Source organism: Hemitrygon akajei, chromosome 5 (genome assembly GCF_048418815.1).
Source record: "Hemitrygon akajei chromosome 5, sHemAka1.3, whole genome shotgun sequence".
Classification (NCBI taxonomy): domain Eukaryota; kingdom Metazoa; phylum Chordata; class Chondrichthyes; order Myliobatiformes; family Dasyatidae; genus Hemitrygon; species Hemitrygon akajei.
This window is the reverse complement of record NC_133128.1, coordinates 187,149,271-187,171,129: the sequence shown is the minus strand read 5'-3', so window position 1 is coordinate 187,171,129 and position 21,859 is coordinate 187,149,271. Positions and strand designations below refer to the sequence as shown.

General features: G+C 42.0%; 1 protein-coding gene across 2 annotated transcripts in view; it reads right to left on the bottom strand.

Annotated features, from left to right (window-relative positions):
• Nucleotides 1-21,859, bottom strand: part of LOC140728560 (ceramide synthase 6-like) — a 292,767-nt gene that overhangs the window by 47,020 nt on the left and 223,888 nt on the right. For both annotated transcript variants that reach the window (XM_073047476.1, XM_073047477.1), the window contains exon 6: nucleotides 19,722-19,814. In XM_073047476.1, the coding sequence (XP_072903577.1) occupies nucleotides 19,722-19,814 (93 nt within the window). The remainder of the gene's footprint in view (nucleotides 1-19,721; nucleotides 19,815-21,859) is intronic.

Genomic DNA, 21,859 nt, shown 5'->3' with positions numbered 1-21,859 from the left:
GGGTACGTAACAGGACTAAGATCAGTGCATGTTGAATGCTCATTGTGTAGTCTTAAAATGATGTGGAGTTAAAACTCTTTGTATCAAGTGTATAATTTGAAATGAACTTCTCTCTTAAATTAGCATCCCTTCCAAAGTTATAATTTCTCATGAATGACTCATTATTTTTTTCTCTCAGAGCTCATCATTTGAATAGCTCTCTTGAATTTGTCTTAGATAATACAAACTGCAAAGTTAATGATAATATAGATAAATTACTGAGCTTATCTAGAAGATAGGCCTTAATGTTACGCCAGTTTTAAGAATCATCATTATGTAAGCAACTCCAGCGTTTGCATTCAGTGCAGAAACACTATAATTCCCAAGTACATTAATATTTAAAAGGCAATTGAAAAAATCTTCCTTGTACTGCATCAACAATATTACATTAATCAGCAAGGACAGCTGCATTTAGAATATTAAGATGCAGAAACTAATAAGAAGAAACAGAATGTGCAATATCATATATTTAACCAGAGTGCAGTGATGTGCTTCTAGGGCAGGGGTTCCCAAACTTTCTTATGCCATGGACCAATACCATTAAGCAAGGGGTCCATGGACCCCAGGTTGGGAACCCCTGCTAGAATGAATAATTTAAGTATGGAAGAGTTGAAATGATGAAAAAAAAACACAAATACAAACATGCAAAATGCCTAAGGAACTCAGCAGGTTCAATAGCATCTATGGGGAGGAATAAAAAGTCAATGCTTGGGCCAAGACCCTTCATCAGGACTGCAAAGGAAGGGAGAAGAAGGCAGAATAAGAAGGTAGGTGAGGGGAATCAGTACAAGGTGGCAAGTGATGAGTGAAACCAGGTGAGTGGGAAGGAGGGATGAAGTGAGAAGCTGGGAGGTGATAGGTAGAAGAGGTAAAAGGTGAAGAAGAAGGATTGTGATAGGACAGGGTAATGAACCATTGAAGAAAGGGAACAAAAAGGGGAATCAGAGCGATGTGATGGTAGGGGACAAGAGAAGGGGTGAGAGGAGAACCAGAATGGGGAATGGAAAAGGGATAAAGAACGGGGGAGAAATTAATGGAAGTTAGAGAAAACAATATTCATGCGATCAGGGTGGACACTACCCAGGCGAAATATGAGGTGTTGCTTCATCATTTCAATATAGGAGGTCATGGACCATGATGTTGGAATGGGAATGGAAAGTAGCATTACAATAGTGGCCGCTAGGAAAACCCACATTTTGTGGTGAATAAAATAACTGTGCTTAATGAATCAGTTCCCAATTTACATTGAATCTCACCAATGTAGAGGAGGCCGGATCGTGAGAACCATGCACAAGTAGATGATGCCAATAGATTCAAAGGTGAAATGTCAGCAAGTCTGGCATAACCATCAAATATGACAAAAATTAAAAAGTTCATAGTTCAAGTAAACTTAGCATCAAAGTACATATATGTCACCATATACAAACCTGGTACATTTTCTTGCGAGGATACTCAATAAAACTATTGAATAATATCCATAGCAGAATCAGTGAAAGACTACACCAACTGGGGTGTTCAACCAGTGTGCAAAAAACAACAAAAATACAAATGTGTGTATACACAAAAAGAAAGTCAGATGTATCGGTATTTAACTGGAGTAAAGGGAATTATAGAGGCATGAGAGAGGAGTTGGCCAGCATTCATTGGAAAAGAACACTGGCAAGGATGATGGCAGAACAGCAATTTCTGGAAGCAATTTGTAAGGCACAGGATATATACATACCAAAGAGGAAGAAGGATTCTAAAGGAAAGATGACTCAATCATGGCCAACAAGGGAAATCAAAGCCAGAAAAAAAGCCAAAGAGAGGGCATACAATTGAGCAAAAATTAGTGGAAAGTTAGAGGATTGGGAAGCTTTTAAAAACAAACCAAAGGCCTCTAAAGTAGTCATTAAGAAGGTAAGGATGTAACACAAAAGTAAGCTAGCCAATAATACATAAAGTGTAAAAGAGAGGTGAGAGTGGATATCGGACCGCTGGGAAAAAAATGCTGGAGAGATAGTAATGGAGGACAAGGAAATGGTGCAGGAACTGAATAAGTATATTGCATCAGTCTTCACTGTGGACGACACTAGCAGTATGGTGTAAGTTCCAGATGTCAGGGTCATGAAGTATGTGCAGTTACCATTTCGAGAGAGAAGGTTTTTGGGAAACTGAAAGGTCTGAAGGCCGATAAGTCACCTGGGCCAGATGGTGTACCCTCCAAGGTTCTAAAAATGTTGGTTGAAGAGATCATGGAAGCTTTATTAATGATTTTTCGAGGATCACTAGATTCTGGAATGTTTCAGGAAGACTGAAAAATTGCAAATGTCACTTCACTCTTCAAGAAGGGAGAGGCAGAAGAAAGGAAACTGTAGGCCCGATAGCCTGACCTCAGTGGTTGGGAAGATGTTTGAGTCGATTATTAAGGGTGACATCTCAGGGTACTTGGAGACACATGATAAAATAGGTCATAGTCAGCATGGTTTATTCAAAGGAAAATCTTGTCTGACAAATTTCTTGGAATTCTTTGAAGAAGTAACAAGCAGGATAGACAAAAGAAAATCTGCTGATAATGTGTATTTGGATTTTCAGAAGGCCTTTGACAAGACACCACACATGAGGCTGCTTAACAAGCTATGAGCCCATGGTATTGCAGGAAAGATTCTAGCTTGGATAAAAGTGTTTGATTGGCTGGAGGCAAAGAGTGGGAATAAAGGGAGGCTTTTCTGGTTGGCTACTGGTGACTAGTGGTGTTCCATGGGGGTCTAATTCTTGGGACTAATTCTTTTTACTTTTTATGTTAATAATTTGGATGATGGAGTTGATGGCTTTATTTCAAAGTTTGCAGACTGTATGAAGTTAGGTGGAGGGTCAGGTAGATTTGGAAGTAGAGGGGCTGCAGAGGGATTTAGACAGATTAGGAGAATGGGCAAAGAAATGACAGATGGAATACAGTGTTGGGAAGTTCATGGCCATGCATTTTGGTAGAAGAAACAAAATGGTTGTATATTTTCTTAATGGAGAGAAAATACAAAATACTGCGGTGGAAAGAGTCTTGGGAGTCCTTGTGCGGGATTCCCTAAAGTTTAATTTGCAGGTTGAGTTTGTGGTGAGGAAGGCAAATGCAATGTTAGCATTCATTTCAAGAGGACTAGAATATAAAAGCAAGGATGTAATGTTGAGTCTTTATAAAGCACTGGTGAGGCCCAACTTGGAGTATTGTGAGCAGTTTTGGGTCACTTATCTTAGAAAGGACGTGCTGAAACTGGAGTTCAAAGGAGGTTTACAAAAATGATTCCAGGATTGCATGGCTTGTCATATAAAGAGCATCTGATAGGTCTGGCCTGGTATTCACTAGAATTGAGAAAATGAGGGTGACCTAATTGAAACCTATCGAATGGTGAAGCTTCTTGATAGAGTGGATGTGGAGAGGATGCTTCCTCTGGTGAGAGGTCATAGTCTGAGAATAGAGGGGAGTCCCCTTAAAACAGAGTTGAGGAGAAATTTCTTCAGCCAGAGGATGGCGAATCAGTGGAATGCTTTGCCATAATCAGCTGTGGAGGCCAAGACTTTATGTATACTTAGTCAGAAGTTGATAGATTCTTGATTGGTTGAGCCATGAAGGGATATGGGGAGAAGACAGAATATTGGGGCTGAGCAGAAAATTAGATCAGCGAGGATGAAATTGTGGAGCAGACCTGATGGGCCAAATGGCCTAATATTTTAATAATAATGCATAGTATGGTGAGACATCTTCAGGACAAATAATGTTGTTTAAGCTGAGGTAGAGGGTGAACATTTGCCTGTTTAAAACACAGCCCAGCAATAAGAGAGTAGAAGAGAGTAATTTTATTAACACCAATAGATGAGGGGATTTGGGCTAGTCTGATTGATGTCCTGGTACCATGCTGAGGTGAAAAAGAGCTTGTAAAATCAATATATTGACGCAACATACACAAAATGCTGGAGGAACTCAGCAGGTCAGGCAGCAACTATGGAAATGAATAGATAGTCAACATTTTGGGCCGAGACCCTTCTACAGGACTGATATGTTGATAATAACTAATATTACAAAATGCTTCTGCACATTTGGTGATCACATAAAGCTATAACTTGGAGTCAGAAACTAAAAATCAACTCCAACCATTTGTGATTAATTATGACCACTTGCAATCAGATGTGATGAAAAAGTTCCCTCAACATTGTAACTTCGATACCTTCCTGAACCAAGTAATTTGGGATGAGCCTGTGTGCAGTTTACAAACAATCAAGTCTAGTTTGAACAATCAAATATGCAAGGCTTAATGTTTCACCACACATAAAACTGTGAGAAAGTCTTAGGCACATGCAGTATATTTGGCTAGGGTTCCTATGACTGTAGTAATTTTATGTATTGCACTGTACTGCTGCCACAAAAAAAGAACCAATTTCATGACATAAGTGAGTGGTGACAAACCTGATTCTGATATGGGTCTCTGTTGTGGACTGAGAGTGGGAAGGGGGCAGGGAGAGGGAAATCATGGTTGGGGAAAGTGGAAGAGAAAGGGGAGGGAGTTGGAAGTACTAGAGAGACATTCTGTAATTATTAATAAACCAATTGCTTAGAATCAAATGCCCTTGCTTGGTGTCTCAGTGCTGGGTATGTCTGCACACACCCCTGGCACTCATTCTCTGCCATCAGTCCCACAAACCTCCCACCACATCATTCCCAACATCCTTTGCTCCCACCAAATTTACAAACTTATTCTCTGCTTATACAGTTCTGTGCAAAAGTCTTAGGCACGTGTGTGTGTGTGTGTGTGTGTGTGTGTGTGTGTGTGTGTGTGTGTGTGTGTGTGTGTGTGTGTGTGTGTGTGTGTGTGTGAGTGTGAGTGTGTGTGTGAGTGTGAGTGTGTGTGTGTGTGTGTGTGTGTGAGTGTGTGTGTGTGTGTGTGTGTGTGTGTGTGTGTGTGTGTGTCTGTGTGTGTGTGTGTGTGTGTGTGTGTGAGTGTGTGTGTGTGTGTCTGTGTGTCTGTGTGTGTGTGTGTGTGTGTGTGTGAGTGTGTGTGTGTGTGTGTGTGTGTGTGTGTGTCTGTGTGTCTGTGTGTGTGTGTGTGTGTCTGTGTGTGTGTGTGTGTGTGTGTGAGTGTGTGTGTGTGTGTCTGTGTGTCTGTGTGTGTGTGTGTGTGTGTGTGTGAGTGTGTGTGTGTGTGTGTGTGTGTGTGTGTGTGTCTGTGTGTGTGTGTGTGTGTGTGTGTGTGTGTGTGTGTGTGTGTCTGTGTGTGTGTGTGTGTGTGTGTGTGTGTGTGTGTGTGTGTCTGTGTGTGTGTGTGTGTGTGTGTGTGTGTGTGTGCGTGCCATAGACTGCATGTGGAATTGCACATTGATGGAGATGGCTGGTAAATTTCCTGAAGAATTCCCAATGGTGTAGCAATTGTAGGAAATCTAATACCAAGCCCACATCCTCTGAGTGTGAACGAAAAAGGTGGAAAATGTGGGAAATACATTAATGGAAAATGCGGCCACCCTTGGAATGAAATGCATTCATCACAAGAATGCCAGTTTACATCAAGTAACTGATTAAAAGACAAAAGACATGCTATCTGAATGTGTAAGGCAAAGCTAAATTAGATATGACCAAGGAGATGGTGGTGGACTTTAGGAGATCTAGGCCTCATATGGAGCCAGTGATCATTAATGGAGAATGTGTGGAGCAGGTTAAGACCTACAAGTATCTGGGAGTACAGTTAGACGAGAAGCTAGACTGGACTGCCAACACAGATGCCTTGTGCAGGAAGGCACAGAGTCGACTGTACTTCCTAAGAAGGTTGGCGTCATTCAATGTCTGTAGTGAGATGCTGAAGATGTTCTATAGGTCAGTTGTGGAGAGCGCCCTCTTCTTTGTGGTGGCGTGTTGGGGAGGAAGCATTAAGAAGAGGGACGCCTCACGTCTTAATAAGCTGGTAAGGAAGGCGGGCTCTGTCGTGGGCAAAGTACTGGAGAGTTTAACATCGGTAGCTGAGCGAAGGGCACTGAGTAGGCTACGGTCAATTATGGAAAACTCTGAACATCCTCTACATAGCACCATCCAGAGACAGAGAAGCAGTTTCAGCGACAGGTTACTATCGATGCAATGCTCCTCAGACAGGATGAAGAGGTCAATACTCCCCAATGCCATTAGGCTTTACAATTCAACCGCCAGGACTTAAGAACTTTTTAAAAGCTATTATTAATGCTTTTTGAGATAGTGATTTAGATGCATATCATATTTTTTACTGAGTTAAGTATTGTATGTTATTAGTTTTGCTACAACAAGTGTATGAGACATTGGAAAAAAAGTTGAATTTCCCCATGGGGATGAATAAAGTATCTATCTATCTATCTATCAATATGATATCGAAGGGGGTGAAGTCAGGGAAGAAAGGTTGAAACAGCAGGTTTACCACTGGCTACAATGAAAGACAAGATTGAGTTCCTAAGTGAGCAGTAAGGGACTTACACCCATCCGACCTCTGCGAGGGAGAGTAGTCACCTTCAGACTGTGTGTTTGTGGACTGCAGACCGAGGGTAGATGTGGTGAACTACATATACCTGTCTGGACACGCCCCCTGCTGACTGCTCCTGTGGCTCCTCCCACAGACCCCTGTATAAAGGCGATTGAGGCCTGAGCCCTGCCCTCAGTCTCCAGGATGCAGCGTGGTGGTCAATTGCTGCTTGTTCTTTCTTCCAGTCAATAAAAGCCTATATCTCGCCTCACGTCTCGGAGAGTTATTGATGGTGGATCAGTAGAGATGAGTTAGGGTTCAGATACCAGCACTCCTGAGCTTTCACTCTGTAACACCAGTGAATCTGCCAGTATATCTGCATCATCAAGAGATGAGGGGCCCGTGTTCAGCCCCTCAACATCTCACCTATTATGATGGATAGAGACAACTCCATTCAAACTCAACGTCCGATAAAAATGTTCAGGTTAATCTTTTGTGTTTCTTCTTTTTCCTTAAATCTGTTCATGTCATCAATTTACAATAGTTTAGTGTATTTTACATAAATTTAATAGTTTTATTATTTTGGTACTTGGCAGCGAATTCAGGGGATTTATCTGCTGGCAAGGAAGGAATAATGATGAATGTTCAAGTCTTAGGACTTTATTCCCTGGAGCGTAGAAGAATGAGGGGAGATTTGATAGAGGCGTATAAAATTATGATGGGTATAGATAGAGTGAATGCAAGCAGGCTTTTTCCACTGAGGCTAGGGGAGAAAAAGACCAGAGGACATGGGTTAAGGGTGAAGGGGGAAACGTTTAAAGGGAACATTGGGGGGGCTTCTTCACACAGAGAGTGGTGGGAGTGTGGAATGAGCTGCCAGATGAAGTGGTAAATGCAAGCTCGATGAGAGGTGTATGGAGGGATAAGGGCCAGGTGCAGGTCAGTGGGACTCGGCAGAAAAGTGGTTTGGCACAGCTAAGAAGGGCCAAAAGGCCTGTTTCTGTGCTGTAATGTTCTATGGTTCTATTAATTACATTTTATATAATTTTTATTTGTTTTAGTTATCTAAATCAACTTAAACAGAGTTATTTAAAATCAGTGCCATTGACTGCAGTAGGCTGGCAGGAATATTCTAGCATGCCCAAGACTTTTGCACAGTACTATGCTTGTCAATGTGGAGCAGAGTATGAGTTTGTAAATCTGGCGGGAGAAAAGGATTTTGGGATTGGCAAGAGTGGCGTGCCATGGGAGGGCTGTGGGACAGGTGGCAGAGAAGGAATGCTTAGGGTGGGAGCAAGCACATCCAGTCCTGAGACAGCAGGCAAAGTCGTTTGATTCTAAACAATGATTTATTGATCATATCTCCCTGGTGCTTTCCGCTCCCTCCCCTCTCCTTTCCCCTTTCCCCAACGATGATTCCCCCTCTCCCTGCCCCCTTCCCACTCTCAGTCCACAATAGAGACCCATATCAGAATCAGGTTTATCATCACTCGCATATGTCATGAAATCTGTTTTTTTTCACAGCAGCAGCTGTACAGTGTAATACATAATATTACTACAATACCGTGCAGAAGTCTTAGACATTAGACTTTGCTCAGTAGTGCATGAGGAGGAGGAGGATACAGGCGACATGAACGATATCAAAAACGTGTCAGTGAGCACTGAAAGTAAGGAGGGGATGGTCTGAGACCACAATTCCACAGAGGTGGAACACTCAGATGCCCAGAAGCAACATAAGGAATGCAACACCACCCATCCTAGCCTCCTGCCCATTCAATCAGACACCTCCTGCTTCATCTAAAGGAGAATCAGGTTCCTTAGTCCCACCACCCACCTCAGAAACCAATAAACCAGCATCCATCCTAAGGGAAGCAAGAGAAAATCTGCAGATGCTGGAAATCCGAGCAACAACACACAGTCTTACCAAAGGGTTTTGGCCTGAAATGTCGACTGTACTCTTTACCTAGATGCTGCCTGGCCTGCTGAATCCATCCTAAGGGCCTACCTAATAAGAAAATTTGTTACAGGGAGTGGATGTGGAGAGGATGTTTCCAATGGTGGCAGAGTCTATGCCTCAGAATAGAGGGATGTCCATTTAGAATGGAGATGAGGAGGAATTTCTTTAGCCAGAGAGTGGTGACTCTGTGGAATTCATTGCCACAGGTGGCTGTGGAGGCCAGGTCATTGGGTATATTTAAGGCAGAGGTTGATTGATTCTTGATTAGTCAGGGCATTAATGGATACAAGGGCCTGGGGGCTGTGAGAGAAATGGATCAGCCATGATGAAATGGCATAGCAGACTTGATGGGCCAAATATCCTAATTCAGCTCCTATAAGGTGTAAATTTTCTAAATGTTGTTAAACTAGTTTCACTCTCTTTGTTTATAGTGTGAAGCAGTGTTGTGCATATGCAGTGTATCGAGGTGTGATGACACATTATGACATAATTGATCATGTGTGTACTGTTGTTTGAAGTCTAAGATGAACTACAGCTAAGTCAGAAATGCATTTCAGATTTCTTCCTGTTTGCCACAGATTGCCCTCCATACAATTTGACTCAGAAAGTACAGAGTGCAGAGATTGTAATTAGAATCAGTTTCAGGTTTAATATCACTGGCAGATGTCCTGACACTTGTTATCATGTGGCAGAACTACACAATAACAAAAACTGGAAATTACAGTAAGTACATATACATATATATTTGTTAAAATGTTAAATTATGTTTAACATTAAAAATGCTAAATTAAATCAGTAGTGCAAAAAGAGGAAAAAAAGTAGTGAGGTTCAATGTCCATTCAAGAATTGGATGGCAGAGGGGAAGCAGCTGTCTGCATGACTTCAGGCTCCTGTGTGTCCGCTCTGCTGGCATGACCTGCGTGATGGGGGTCCTCAATGATGGGTACCACCTTTTTGAGGCATCACTTCTTGAAGATGTCCTTGGTGCAGGGGAAGCTATTGCCCGTGATGGAGCTGGCTGTGTTTACAACTTCCTGCGGTTTATTTTGATCCTGTGCAGGGCCCCTCCCCCACCATACCAGTCGGTGATGCAGCCGGTTAGAATGCTCTAACAGTACAGCTACAGAAATCTGTGAGTGTCTTTGATGACACACCAAATCTCAATGTCACCCAAAAGATGGAGCAGTAAATCTTATTAAGGAAGAATCAATTGAATTGTGTTGGCTGTGTCAAATCACTGCCATACAGCCATTCATAAGAATGGTGAATTAATGAGAGCTGCTCAAGTCTAGAAAGTATTGAATCATTTCAGAGCTGCAGAGCCCGATTCTATGACAGAGACCTGGTCACTGCAGCTTCCTTCTGGTAGGTCAACTCCTCCAAAAGGGGTATATTTATTATTGAGGGAATGGCCACAGTGGTAATCTGTACTGGCTTCCTATTCCCTTTCCCTCTCGTGACAGTCACCCAGGTACCTGCCTCCTGCAACTCCGGGGTAACTACCTCCCTGTAGCTCCTATCTATCACTTCCTCATTCTCCCAGAGTTTCCATGCTTCACACAAGAACATACCACAAGCAGTGGACCCATTCTCACCACTCTAGATATGTTCTAATAAATAAAAAAAGAGAAAAAAAACTTACTAGAAACTTACTGAGAGCCTCTGTCTATGCGGTTTGATAGGCAACAAAGCTCCTTCCCAAGCTTCAGTTTCTCTCAAAGACTGCCAGGGGTATTTCAGGCAAAAGGTCTCAGTACAATGCTGTTTAAGATTTTCTTGTAAATGAGGCTTCAGTTTGCCTTACCAGACATCTCCAGGTCCAGAGATGCAGTGAGATTTCACCTAGCTATTAGCTAACTGGAAGTGTGTGGTGGACAGCAACGCATCAAGTACACATGACCCAATGTGGACCCACACTGAGATTATGGAATAAACTAGTCTGAATCTTTAACAAGTTCTTCTGCACGCCGTCCAATTTAAAAACCAATCATTTTAAGAGTAATAATTACTGTCCCCTATTGTAATCTTCATTGTATACAATTATTTTAATTATTATTTATTGAAATTGCCATATAACTTTCATTTCAAGTTCAAGGTCAAGTTTAGCTGTCATTCAACTGAAAATGAATTCCCATGAACACAGCCAAATAAAACAGTGTTACTCTGGGGACAAGGTCGAGTCTCAGTAGCAACAGTCACGCAGAGCACAAGGCACATATAGCACATATAAGATAGCAGTAAAATACAGCCATGCGCAAAAAAATATATTTTAAGCCCCTGAGTCTGTGAGTGCTGTGGCAGTCAGCAATCAAACACAATACGTGTCCTCTGCTGCGTGAAAACTGGAGAGCAGCACACGTGGCACTGACTCTCCTGGATGGCTGCAAACATGCGAGCCCACAGTTTATGGCCTAGTCCTCCCTACAACCAAGGCCACTCAGATGCCTTGCTCCCTGCCTCACAAATAAACCAGAGGCTTGCAGCACTCCACATCACCAATGTCCAACAGGGTCTTGCAATCACAAGAAAAGCAAGTTAGACAATCACTCACACCACCTTCAAGCACCGTTGCCTCTCTGAAGCAAACAGCCGTACAGTCCCCACAAAGTCCAGCTCTTTTAGTTTTTCCACCTATGAGCAATTTGCTGGTGGCATAGACCTGCAGTCTGTTAGGTTCTTAACATCCAGCAAGGTCTTCTGATCATAAAAAATACATTTATAAGGGCAGTAACACCTTTGGCTGGCCCTGTAGAAGCCACTGTGTCTGAATGTGTTGTCATCCTTAGGAAGACTGAATATTATTTGTATAAATATTATTATATTTTATAAATAGCTGGGTTTCACTGTTAGGAGTTAACATTCCTTGGAATTTTGAGCCAGTCACGAAAATCATGTAAATAACCTGCAAAGAATGTGCTACATACTGTTGTGTTTTCAGTGATGGAAAGAAACATTGAACTTGATTTTAACCTTGCTAGCAGTCTTCTACATTATAGTTAAAATTTTACCGAAGTGTCTATTGTTGTTCTGTTTTCACTTCTCATTAACATTGTCCTTATACACTGTTTACCTGATGTCCTTATGCAACTTACATTTGTAGAAATAATCGTAGAATCTACACAATACATAAATTTCCATTCCTTTCGGGTTCAAAGGTTCATTTATTATCAAATATGTATGAAGCATTCAACTCTGAGATTCTTCTCCAGATAGCTACAAAACAAAGAAAACCCATGGCTGTCGTTCAAAGAGAAACAGCAAACTCACCCCCCTGCACAAAAAAATTAATGAAACGCAACAAGCACATTGAACCCAACCCCCCTTCCCCGCACTAAACACAAGATTGACATTGACCCCCAAATTCCCCTCCCTCGCATTAAATGCAGGAAGAACAGGTTAATAAAAACGCCAAGCCATTGTAAAAATTATAAACTATATTAAGCATCTTGCCTTTCACTTTAACTCCTCCTGTGAATATTCCACTAGACTGAAACTGTTGACTCTGCTACGTTTAAGACCACTAGCCTATCTGGCATGATGCCCAAGTGGCTTTTTCTCACATGTGAGGACAAAATCCAGTCAACAGAGCCGATGACTATCAGTATGCAACATCAGAGTGCAAAAACTCAAGTTGATCTTCCACTCACTAACCTAGGGTCAATAAGGCAATGGTGCACTTGTACTGGCCAAAGTAAAAATTCAGTCAAGGTTAATCCTCAAGACCTCACTGATCTACCGGTATATGGATTGTAAACACGAGAAATTCTGCATGTGCTGGAAATACAAAGCAACACACACACAATGCTGGAGGATCTCAGCAGGTCAGGCAGCATCTATGGAAATGTCCTGAAGAAGGGTCTTTGCCTGAAACATTGACTGTTTATTCATTTCCATAGATACTGCCTGACCTGCTGAGATCCTCCAGCATTGTGTGCTATGTGGATTGGCTATTTTGTGGAAAAAGTATCCTCAAGAAAGTCATAAAAAAAATTCGGCTCTGTAGTTGAGGACAAAAAATTGTCTTCTATATAGTGTATCACTGATTAATGTAGAGTAGGATATTGATTTTATGATTTCTATTCTAGTGTTTGAAGTTAGCAGCTGCAAAACAAGCGTGTGGTTTGACCTTATTAGCAGAAAGATGAAAGAAGGAATAGATTAGTGTGATAATTCTCTCGGGGATTTATTCATACAGGCTTAAACATAACTTTAAGAGAATTAGATTCAAGCACTAAAATTTGATTCATTTTTGTTTTTGAAGTTGAAATAATTATTGCTATGTCAAACGTGAACAGACATTGCCTGGTTTATAGAACCATACAGTGAGGAAGGAAGATCTGAAATAATTACTGTACATTGCACCAGTAATATTAAATAGCAACATTGTTTGTTTTATAGAACCATGAACTAATACACAGTGAGGAAGAAAGAATTGAAATAGACATTGCACTGAATTCTATTTGGTTTCCTGTTTAATATTAGAATTCAGTCTGTTTTAATGACAAATGAACATGGAAGCATTAATGATCCAGGTAGAAAGGTTGTCTACACTAAATGAGTACCATAGTCCTTGCTATGAATGGTACTTTTCTCTAATATTTATAACTACATGCAATATGGCTGCAGATTTGATCCAAGTTTGCAATAGTCTTGGGGATTTCTATATGCAGGTAGAATGGGAAAATCAGGTTGATGCTGGATTCCAAGAGATGGAATTTGTAGAATACGTGTGTGTGTTTAGAATAGCTTGTAGTTGAGCCCACTAGAGATCAGCCCTTCTCGATTGGGTGTAGTACAATGACACAGATTTGATTAGGGAGATTAAGGTAAAGGAACCTTTAGGAGTCAGTGATCATATTATGATAGAATTCACCCTGCGGTTTGAGAGGGAGAAGATGACGGCAGAACGGCAATGGCTGGAGTTTCTGGGGGCAACCTGGAAGGTGCAGGATAGATACAACCTAAAGAAAATTAAGTATTCAAGGGAGCATGATGTAACCATGGCTGACAAGGAAAGTCAAAGACAGCAGAAAAGTAAAAGAGCAAACTATAAGACCATAAGACATAGGAGCGGAATAAGGCCATTCAGCCCATCAAGTCTGCTTCACCATGGGAATACCAATGCCTTTGAATGGAAAACCCTACAAAACAGTAGCCAGAGCGCAGGCCCGAGAAGCATTATAGGCATCGGTGACAGCAGAAGGCAGGCGGAGCACCACCAACGTTCTCTCCCCTTGTGTGGTGGTTTTTCTTATTTTTTTAAAACATAGGGTCTACCAGAGCAGCCATTGTTGGAGTGGGAGCTGCGTCAGAGTGGGAACTTTGACTCAAGAGTGGAGGCTTTGACTCAAGAGGCCTTGACGAGAAGAGGCCAAAGAAACAGGTGAAAAAGGTAGGTTTCTCCCTTTGTTATTGCTGATTTGGTCTTAGTTGCCCATTGTACAGTGCAGGCAGGATGGCAGATATGGCAGTGGAATGCCCCTCTTGTAGGATGTGGGAATTCATGGAACCTGATAGTCTCCCTGATGACGACACCTACAGCAAGTGCAGCCAACTCCAGCTCTCAAAGACAGCATTAAGGAGCTGGAACTGGAGTTGGATGAACTGAGGATCATCCGGGAGGGAGAGCAATTGATAAGTAAGACTTTTGAACAGGTGGTTAGACTTAGAGTGCAGAATTCAGGGCGCAGATGGGTGAACTCTGAGAGAGGTAAAGGGAGAAGGAAGTCAGTGCAGGGTCCCCCTGTGGCCATTCCCCTCAGCAGCAGGCGTACCCCTTTAGATGCCGCTGAGGGGGGTGACCTATCCAGGCAAGGCAGCAGCAGCCAGACCAATAGCACTGTGGTTGGCTCTGAGCCTCAGAAGGGTAGGGTGGAGTCAGGTGGAGCACTCGTCATAGGGGACTCGATAGTTAGGGGGACAGGCAGGAGACTCTGTGGTAGTAAAAGAGACACCACGATATTGTAATGCCTCCTGGGTGCTAGGGCCCAGGACTTCTCTGAACGGCTGCAGAATATTCTTGAAGGCGAGGGTGAGCAGCCAGAGGTCATGGTACATATTGGTACCAATGACGTAGGCAGCAGAGGGGTAGAGGTAATATGTAGTAAGTTTAGGGAGTTAGGAAGGAGGCTGAAGAACAGGACCTCCAAGGTGGTAATCTCTGGATTACTCCCGGTGCAGTGAGCTGGAGAAGATTAGAACAGGAAGATAACGAAGATGAATGAGTGGGTGAGGAGATGGTTCAGGGAGAGGTTCTTGGATCATTGGAACCTCTTCTGGGGAAGGGGTGATCTGCACATGTGGAGGGTTGCTCTTGAACTGGAGGGGAACTAATATCCTGAGAGAGCAGTGACCTAATGGAGGTGTATAAGATGATGAGGGACATTGATCGTGTGGATAGCCAGTGGCTTTTTCTCAGGGCTGAAATGGCTAACATGAGTGGGCATAGTTTTAAGGTGCTTGGAAGTAGGTACCAAGGGGATGTCAGGGGTAAGTTTTTCACACAGATAGTGGTGGGAGCATGGAATGCACTGCCAGTGACTGTGGTGGAAATGGATACAATAGGGTCTTTTAAGAGATTCTTAGATAGGTACATGGAGCTTAGAAAAATAGAGGGTTATTCACTAGGGTAATTCTAGGCAGTTTCTAGGGTAGGTTACATGGTCAGCACATTGTGGGCCGAAGGGCCTGTAATTTGCTGTAGATTTCTATGTTCTATGCTCTATAGAATGTAATGGGTTCAGCCCAGTACATCACTGGTAAAGCCCTCTCAATCCTTGAGTACATCAACCTGAAACGCTGTTATAGGAAAGCAGAATCCATCATCAAAGATCCTCACCACCCAGACCATGCTCTTTTCTCGCTGCTGCCATCAGGCAGAAGGTACAGGTGCCTTAGGACTCGCACCATCAGTTTCAAGAACCATTACTACCCCTCAACCATCAGGCGCTTGAGCAAAAGTGGATAACTACACTCATCTATTGAGATGTTCCCACAACCAATGATCTGATCTTAAAGACTCTTTATATTGTTATTTCATGCTCTTACTATTTCTTACTATTTATTTTTATTTTCATTTGCACAGATTGTTGTCTTCTGGTTGACCTACTTGATCTTTCAATGATCCTGTTACTATTCTATAGATTTACTGAGGATGCCCACAGGAAAATTACTCTCAAGGTTGTATGTGCTGATGTACATGTACTCTGATAATAAAACTTGTTTGAAATTTGAACTTTTTTTGTTTGTTCATTCACTTTGTGCCATGTTGTATGACGTGGGTGATCATGGTCTCTCCATGACCATGATTGTTTTTGGCAGATTTTTACTACAGAAGTGGTTTGCCATTGCCTTTTTCTGGGCAGTGTCTTTACAAGATGGGTGACCCTAGCCATTTTCAAACTCTTCAGAAATAGTCTGTCTAGCCACAAAAAAAACTGGTCGCCATAACCAGAATGTGTGATTTGCATCAGCTGCTCATACAACAATCCACCACCTACTCCTATGGCTTCTCAGGACCCTGATCGGGAGGGCTCAGCAGGGGCTATACCCTGCCCAAGGGTGATCTGCTGGCTAGCGGAGGGAAGGAGCACTTCAAACCTCCTTTGGTAGAGACGTATCTCCACCCTGTCACCCAGAGAAATTTGCAGGATGCATAAAGAAAGTCAGATTAGGAAGACTGGATTGCTAACGAGCACTTTAATGAAACAGAAGATTATATGCTAAAGCACAGGATATTAGAATTTATATATTGAGCTACTGGTTTTTCAATTCCTCTGCCATGCACAGTAAGAATTATACATTATTTCAGCATCTAATGGCATGAAAGTGCCCACTCACTTTACATAATGTATGTTATCTGTTGATTATCATATGGATTTTTGAATCATACTTGCAGCAGGAAACTATTCAGCAATGATATTGGCTCTAATCCGGCTCTATCTGTATTAGCAATATAATTGCTGTATCTTCGGTAAGCTACTTTTCAAACTATATATCTCTGAGTCTTGGGTGACAAGATGGAGATACGTATCTACCAAAGGAAGTATAAGGCACTCCTTCCCCCCCCTAGCCTATAGGTCACCCTTGAGCAATGTAAAGCACCAGCTGAGCCCCTCCCCTCCCTGATCAGGGTCACGTGAAGCCATGGGAGCACGTGGTGGATGGTTGAATGAGCAGTTGGTGCATATCACAAGTCCTGGTTATGTGACCACTGACAGCAGACAGACAATCTCTGAGAAGTATTGATAATGGTTGAGGTCACCCATCTTGTAAAGACCCTGCCAGAAGAAGACAATAGCAAACCACTTCTTTAGTAAACTTTGTCGAGAATAATCACAGTCACGGAGACTATGATCGCCCACATCATACGACATGGCACCTAATGATGATGATGATCTCTGAGTCAATAAATAGCTTAAATGAAATTTTTTTTAAAAAGATGCAGAATTCTTTGACAAGTTCTGATGTCTATACGATGCATCGAAGAAGAACAACACTGTCCTTATGACTGTGAATTTATAGAAAATTTGATAAAGTTAACAAAGTATAAAAAAACTGGTATCAAGTTCAAGTTCAGGTTTAAGTTTAATTATGATTCAGCCACACGAGTGCCCATGAATACAGCCAAACAGAACAGCATTACTCCAGGGCCAAGGTGCAATATCCAGTACCGACAGTCATACAAAGCACAAGGCACATAAAAGATAACAGCAAAATACAGTCCAAGTCCCTGAGTACAGGAATATTGCCTCAGTCTGCAGTCCTAACTCAGCACAGCTTTTCTTCTGCCAAGCAAACTCTGGGGGGCAGCACCGACTCCAGCTTGGTTACCGCACCACACCGCCTCCAACGGACATCACTGACTTTGATGCCTCTCTTCTGGACTGCTGTAAACAGGCGACACCCTGGCTTGAGGCCTAGCCCTCTCTACGACCGAGTCTATGCAGCTCCCCTACCGTCCGCCCCTGCTGTTTACCAATAAATCAGTGAATCAGACTTGCAGCATTCCACAGTAACAATGTCCAACAGAGTCTTTCAATGTCAAGAAAAGAGACTCAGCTGATCACTAGCTGTTGGACTGCACACTGCCTTCGTGCACCAACCCCTCCAACGACTCTCTGATGGAGGCAGCAGCATGATCTGCACCAGGTCCAGCTCCTTCAGTCTCTCCGCCAACAAACAACTCGCTGATGGGGTAGACCTGCAGTACTGTAACTTCTTGGTCATAAGACCAGCAGAGCTTTATGATCATGAAAAATACATTTAAAAAGGACAACATCACTGTTGGTTGGCCCTGTAGAAGCTGCTGCAATCAAGGGCACCAGCATTCTACTAAGATGGTACCCAGTAAGATGGTAGCGTGCTTAGTATGTTCAAGCAGGGGAAAGAGATTCTAATGTTGCTAGTTTTATATTTATTCATATTATAAATAGCATTGATAATTGTTCCTTAATCAAGCAGTCTTTATCAATATATGGCAAATGTGAGATGCATTGCAGCTGAATATATTAAAACTTTATATGCGTGAGATTAGTAGTGATAACAATCTGTCAATCTGTCATTGTGGAACATTTTCTTACTGCAGAGTTTTTCAACAGGCTAATTACATTTACAAGTACACTGTGTAACCAGCAAATTTCAATTTTGTTCCTTCTGTCAGGTTTCAGTCTTTCCTAGTAATTAGTAATTTCTTGAAGATCAATGCTCACCACATTTTCTACACAATAGAGGATAACAATCTGTAGCAGTTGGTGAAACACCATTAACCTCAAATGTTAACCCTGTTTTTTTCTTTCATGGTACTGAGTATTTTCTGTTCTTCCTATCTTTAAATTTATCTTAAATAATCATTACTTCCAAAGTTTTCAAATAATTATATTGTGCAGAATCTTTATTTATTTAATAAGTTGGATGTGACATAAACACTTCAAAATCTTGCTTGACAATCTAAAACATTCATATCTTGTTTGACCATTTGATATCACACTTGATTCCTAAATGATTTGCTGGACATGATAGTCCAGTCAGATAAAGCATAGTCCTGCCTCATTGACAAATAATATTCAGAGTTTACCAAGGATAATTTCATTCGTCATTTCTGCATAACCTTTATTACAACTTCATACCCAATAGCTAATTCTACTGGAATCCAAAAGATGCTTTTGCATTGCAAGCTGTGTTGATGTTTAGACCAAGCTGAGAACAGATTGCAGTATAGCTGCCATCATCTGCAAGATTGGGTTGATTCTCCATGTGTTGTTTGTGTTGTCAGTCTAAAGAAGGTTGAACCATTGGATTCTATTGAGAGCCCTTGTTAAAAATGACATTGAGCAATGAATTTGGATAGGTACATGGATGGTAGGGATATGGAACGCTATGGTCTGGGTGCAGATCGATAGGACTAGGCAAGTTAAATGGTTTGTATGGACTGGATGGGCCGAAGAGCCTATTTCTGTGCTGTAGGTTTCCACTGACTCTATAATTCTAATTCCATTTTCATATGTATCCCACCAAAAGCAATATTTGGTCCAGATCACCCTTAAAAAGCCTTCATTATGTGCAATAAGCAAAGTTAATCTTGTAACAACCATTAAACATTTCTACTTCATCAGCTTGATAGTTAAATGTCCCCCAAGTGAGAAAGGGTTAGTCACAATGGGGTAAAAGCACGGAAAGATAATCAAAAAATGCAATAAGACTGTGGATGAATGTAAGTATGGCTTCTTACAAGATGTATTCATTGGGATTTTCTTAACTTCCGACTAAATATACAAGGATATTGTCTGGTCTGGAGGATCTGAGTTACAAGGAAAGATTGAATAGGTTTGGACTTTATACCTTGGAACGTAGAAGACTGAGAGGAGATTTGATAGAGCTGTACAAAATATGAGGGGTATAGATAGGGTAAATGCAAGCAGGCTTTTCCACTGAGGTTGGGTGGGAATGCAACGAGAGATCATGGTCGTGAGGGTGCGGAACAACGTGCCAGAGCAAATGGAGCACACAAGCTCAATTTCAATGTGTGGGAGAAGTTTGAACAGGTACATGGATGGTAGGGGTGTGGAGGGCTGTGGTCGTGGTGCAGGTCAATGGAAGTTGGCAGCTTAAATGACGTGGTATGGATTAGATGGGCCAAAGGGTCTGGTTCTTTCTCGTGCTTTTCTATAACTTGATGGCACTTTAAGTAATGTTACATGCATTTGCATATAAATAATGATACATGGATTGATGTATAATGAGGATTTAAAACAAACCTTTGCCATGTGCAACATCCTTACCTTCCTTTTGATATCAGTAAACTGAAAGAACATTAAAGACCAGTAGAATGCCAACTCCATGATGTAATAGTAGTGAAGATCAGACGGGAGAGGCTGTTGAAAAAGGGAAAGCATTAAATACATTGTCTCTTGGTAGTGATGCGGTCATTTACTGTAAATAATGGTACAAACTGGTATATCTGCATGTTTGTATAGTTAACAGCCAACATTTCCCCACTGCAAACACAAGCAAGCTCTGGGTTCCCATGCATCAGACCAAAAGACATAGGAGAAGAGTTAGGCCATTTGGCCCATCGAGTCTGCTCCCCCATTTCACCATGACTGATCCATTATCTGTTTCAACCCCATTCTCCTGCCTTCTCCCCATAACCTTTCACACCCTGGCTTAATCAAGAACAACTGAGAATGCTGCAAACTTTGCAGCCAGAGACCTAACTTCAGACTGCTGGAGCACAGATATTGGATTCTTCAGTTGTGATGACCACTCACTAGAAAAGAAACTTGCATTGACAGCCAAGAGCACAAAAAGTAAGAACAAGGTAAATTAATATTTTTAAATTACTTGCGATTGCACTAACGTTCTTAATTGTTTAAAAGTGTTTTTGCTTTGTGTGATTTATTAATTTTATTGCTTAATCCTTTATATATATTTTAAAATTGATAATTTGATTTTTTGAAGTAAATTGGTTTATTATTGTTACAAGTAACAAGGTACAGTGGAAAACTCGTCTTGCATACTATCTGTCCAGATCAATTCATTACAATGGCACATTGAGGTAGTACAAGTTAAAACAATACCTAACTACAGAATAAAGTGTTACAATACAGAGAAAGACCAGTGCAGGTAGACTCTGAGGCACAACGTAACAACGAGGTAGATTATGAGGACAAGAGTCCATCTTCTCATAATAGGGACATTTTCAATAGTCTTATACAGCTGGATAAAAGCTATTCTTGAACCTGGGTGGTATGTGCTTTCATACTTTTGCATCTTCTGCCCAAGGGAGGGAGAAAAGAGAGAATGACTGGGGTGGATGGGATCTCTGATTGTGCTGGCTGCCTTACTGAGGCGGTGGGAAGTATAGTCAGAATCCGTGGAGGGAAGGCTGGTTTCCGTGGGGTGCGGAGTCGTCTCTGCAGTTTCTTGTGCTCACAGGCAGAGCAGCTGCCACACCAGGCCATTATGCATCCAGATACAATGCTCTCTATGGTGCATTAATAAACATTTATAACAGTTGATGGGGACGCGCCAAATTTCTTTAGCTCCTGAAGAAATAGCGGCACAGGTGAGCTTTTTTGTCTACAGCGTTAACGTGGTTGGATGGGCTACTGGTGATGTTTACTCCTAGGAACTTAAAACTTTCACCCCTCTCAACCTCAATACTGTTGATGTAAACAGGAGCATAAGCACCACACCTTTCCTGAAGTCACTGACCAGCCCTTTTGCTTAGCTGACATTGAGAGAAAGGTTGTTGTCATGACAACATGTCACTAGGCTCTCCTTCCTGTACTCCAACTCGTTGTCAGTTGAGACCATCAGTAAACTTGTAGATGGAGGCCCAATCAACGGCAGGAGCACAGCACAGCGATGAGGTTTCTCGCAGGTCGGCAACACTAGTTTAAAAGGAGAGCTTTGTGGGCTTTTGGGTATTCCAGAGGCCCATCAGTGGTGGGAGCAGAGCACAGTGAATTAAATAAAAGTACAGAAGGGACAAGAGGGGTGGCACTTGTTGGGAGTAGGCTAGTGGTGAGAGTAGAAGTCTCAGGCTTTGGCTCACAAAGGAGGCTTTGGCTGACAAGAGGTGCTGGCTCTAGGTAAGTTACTATTAAGCTTCTCTTTTTTCTCTCTCTTACTGTACCTAGTGTAGTAAGTGGCTGTTGTGTGTTCTTCATGCCGGATGTTGGAATCCTGGGAAACCCAGAGTCTCCCAGGGAACTAGATCTGCGTGAAGTGCATCCGGCTGCAGCTCCTTGAAGACCAAGTTAGGGATCTGCAGCAGCAGCTGGATGACCTTTGTCTTGTATGGGAGAGTGAGGAGATGATCGATCAGAGTTACAGGGAAGTAGTCACTTCGAAGTTGCAGATTTGCTGGGTGACTGTCAGGAGAAATGGAAATGTGAATAGGCAGTGAGTGCAG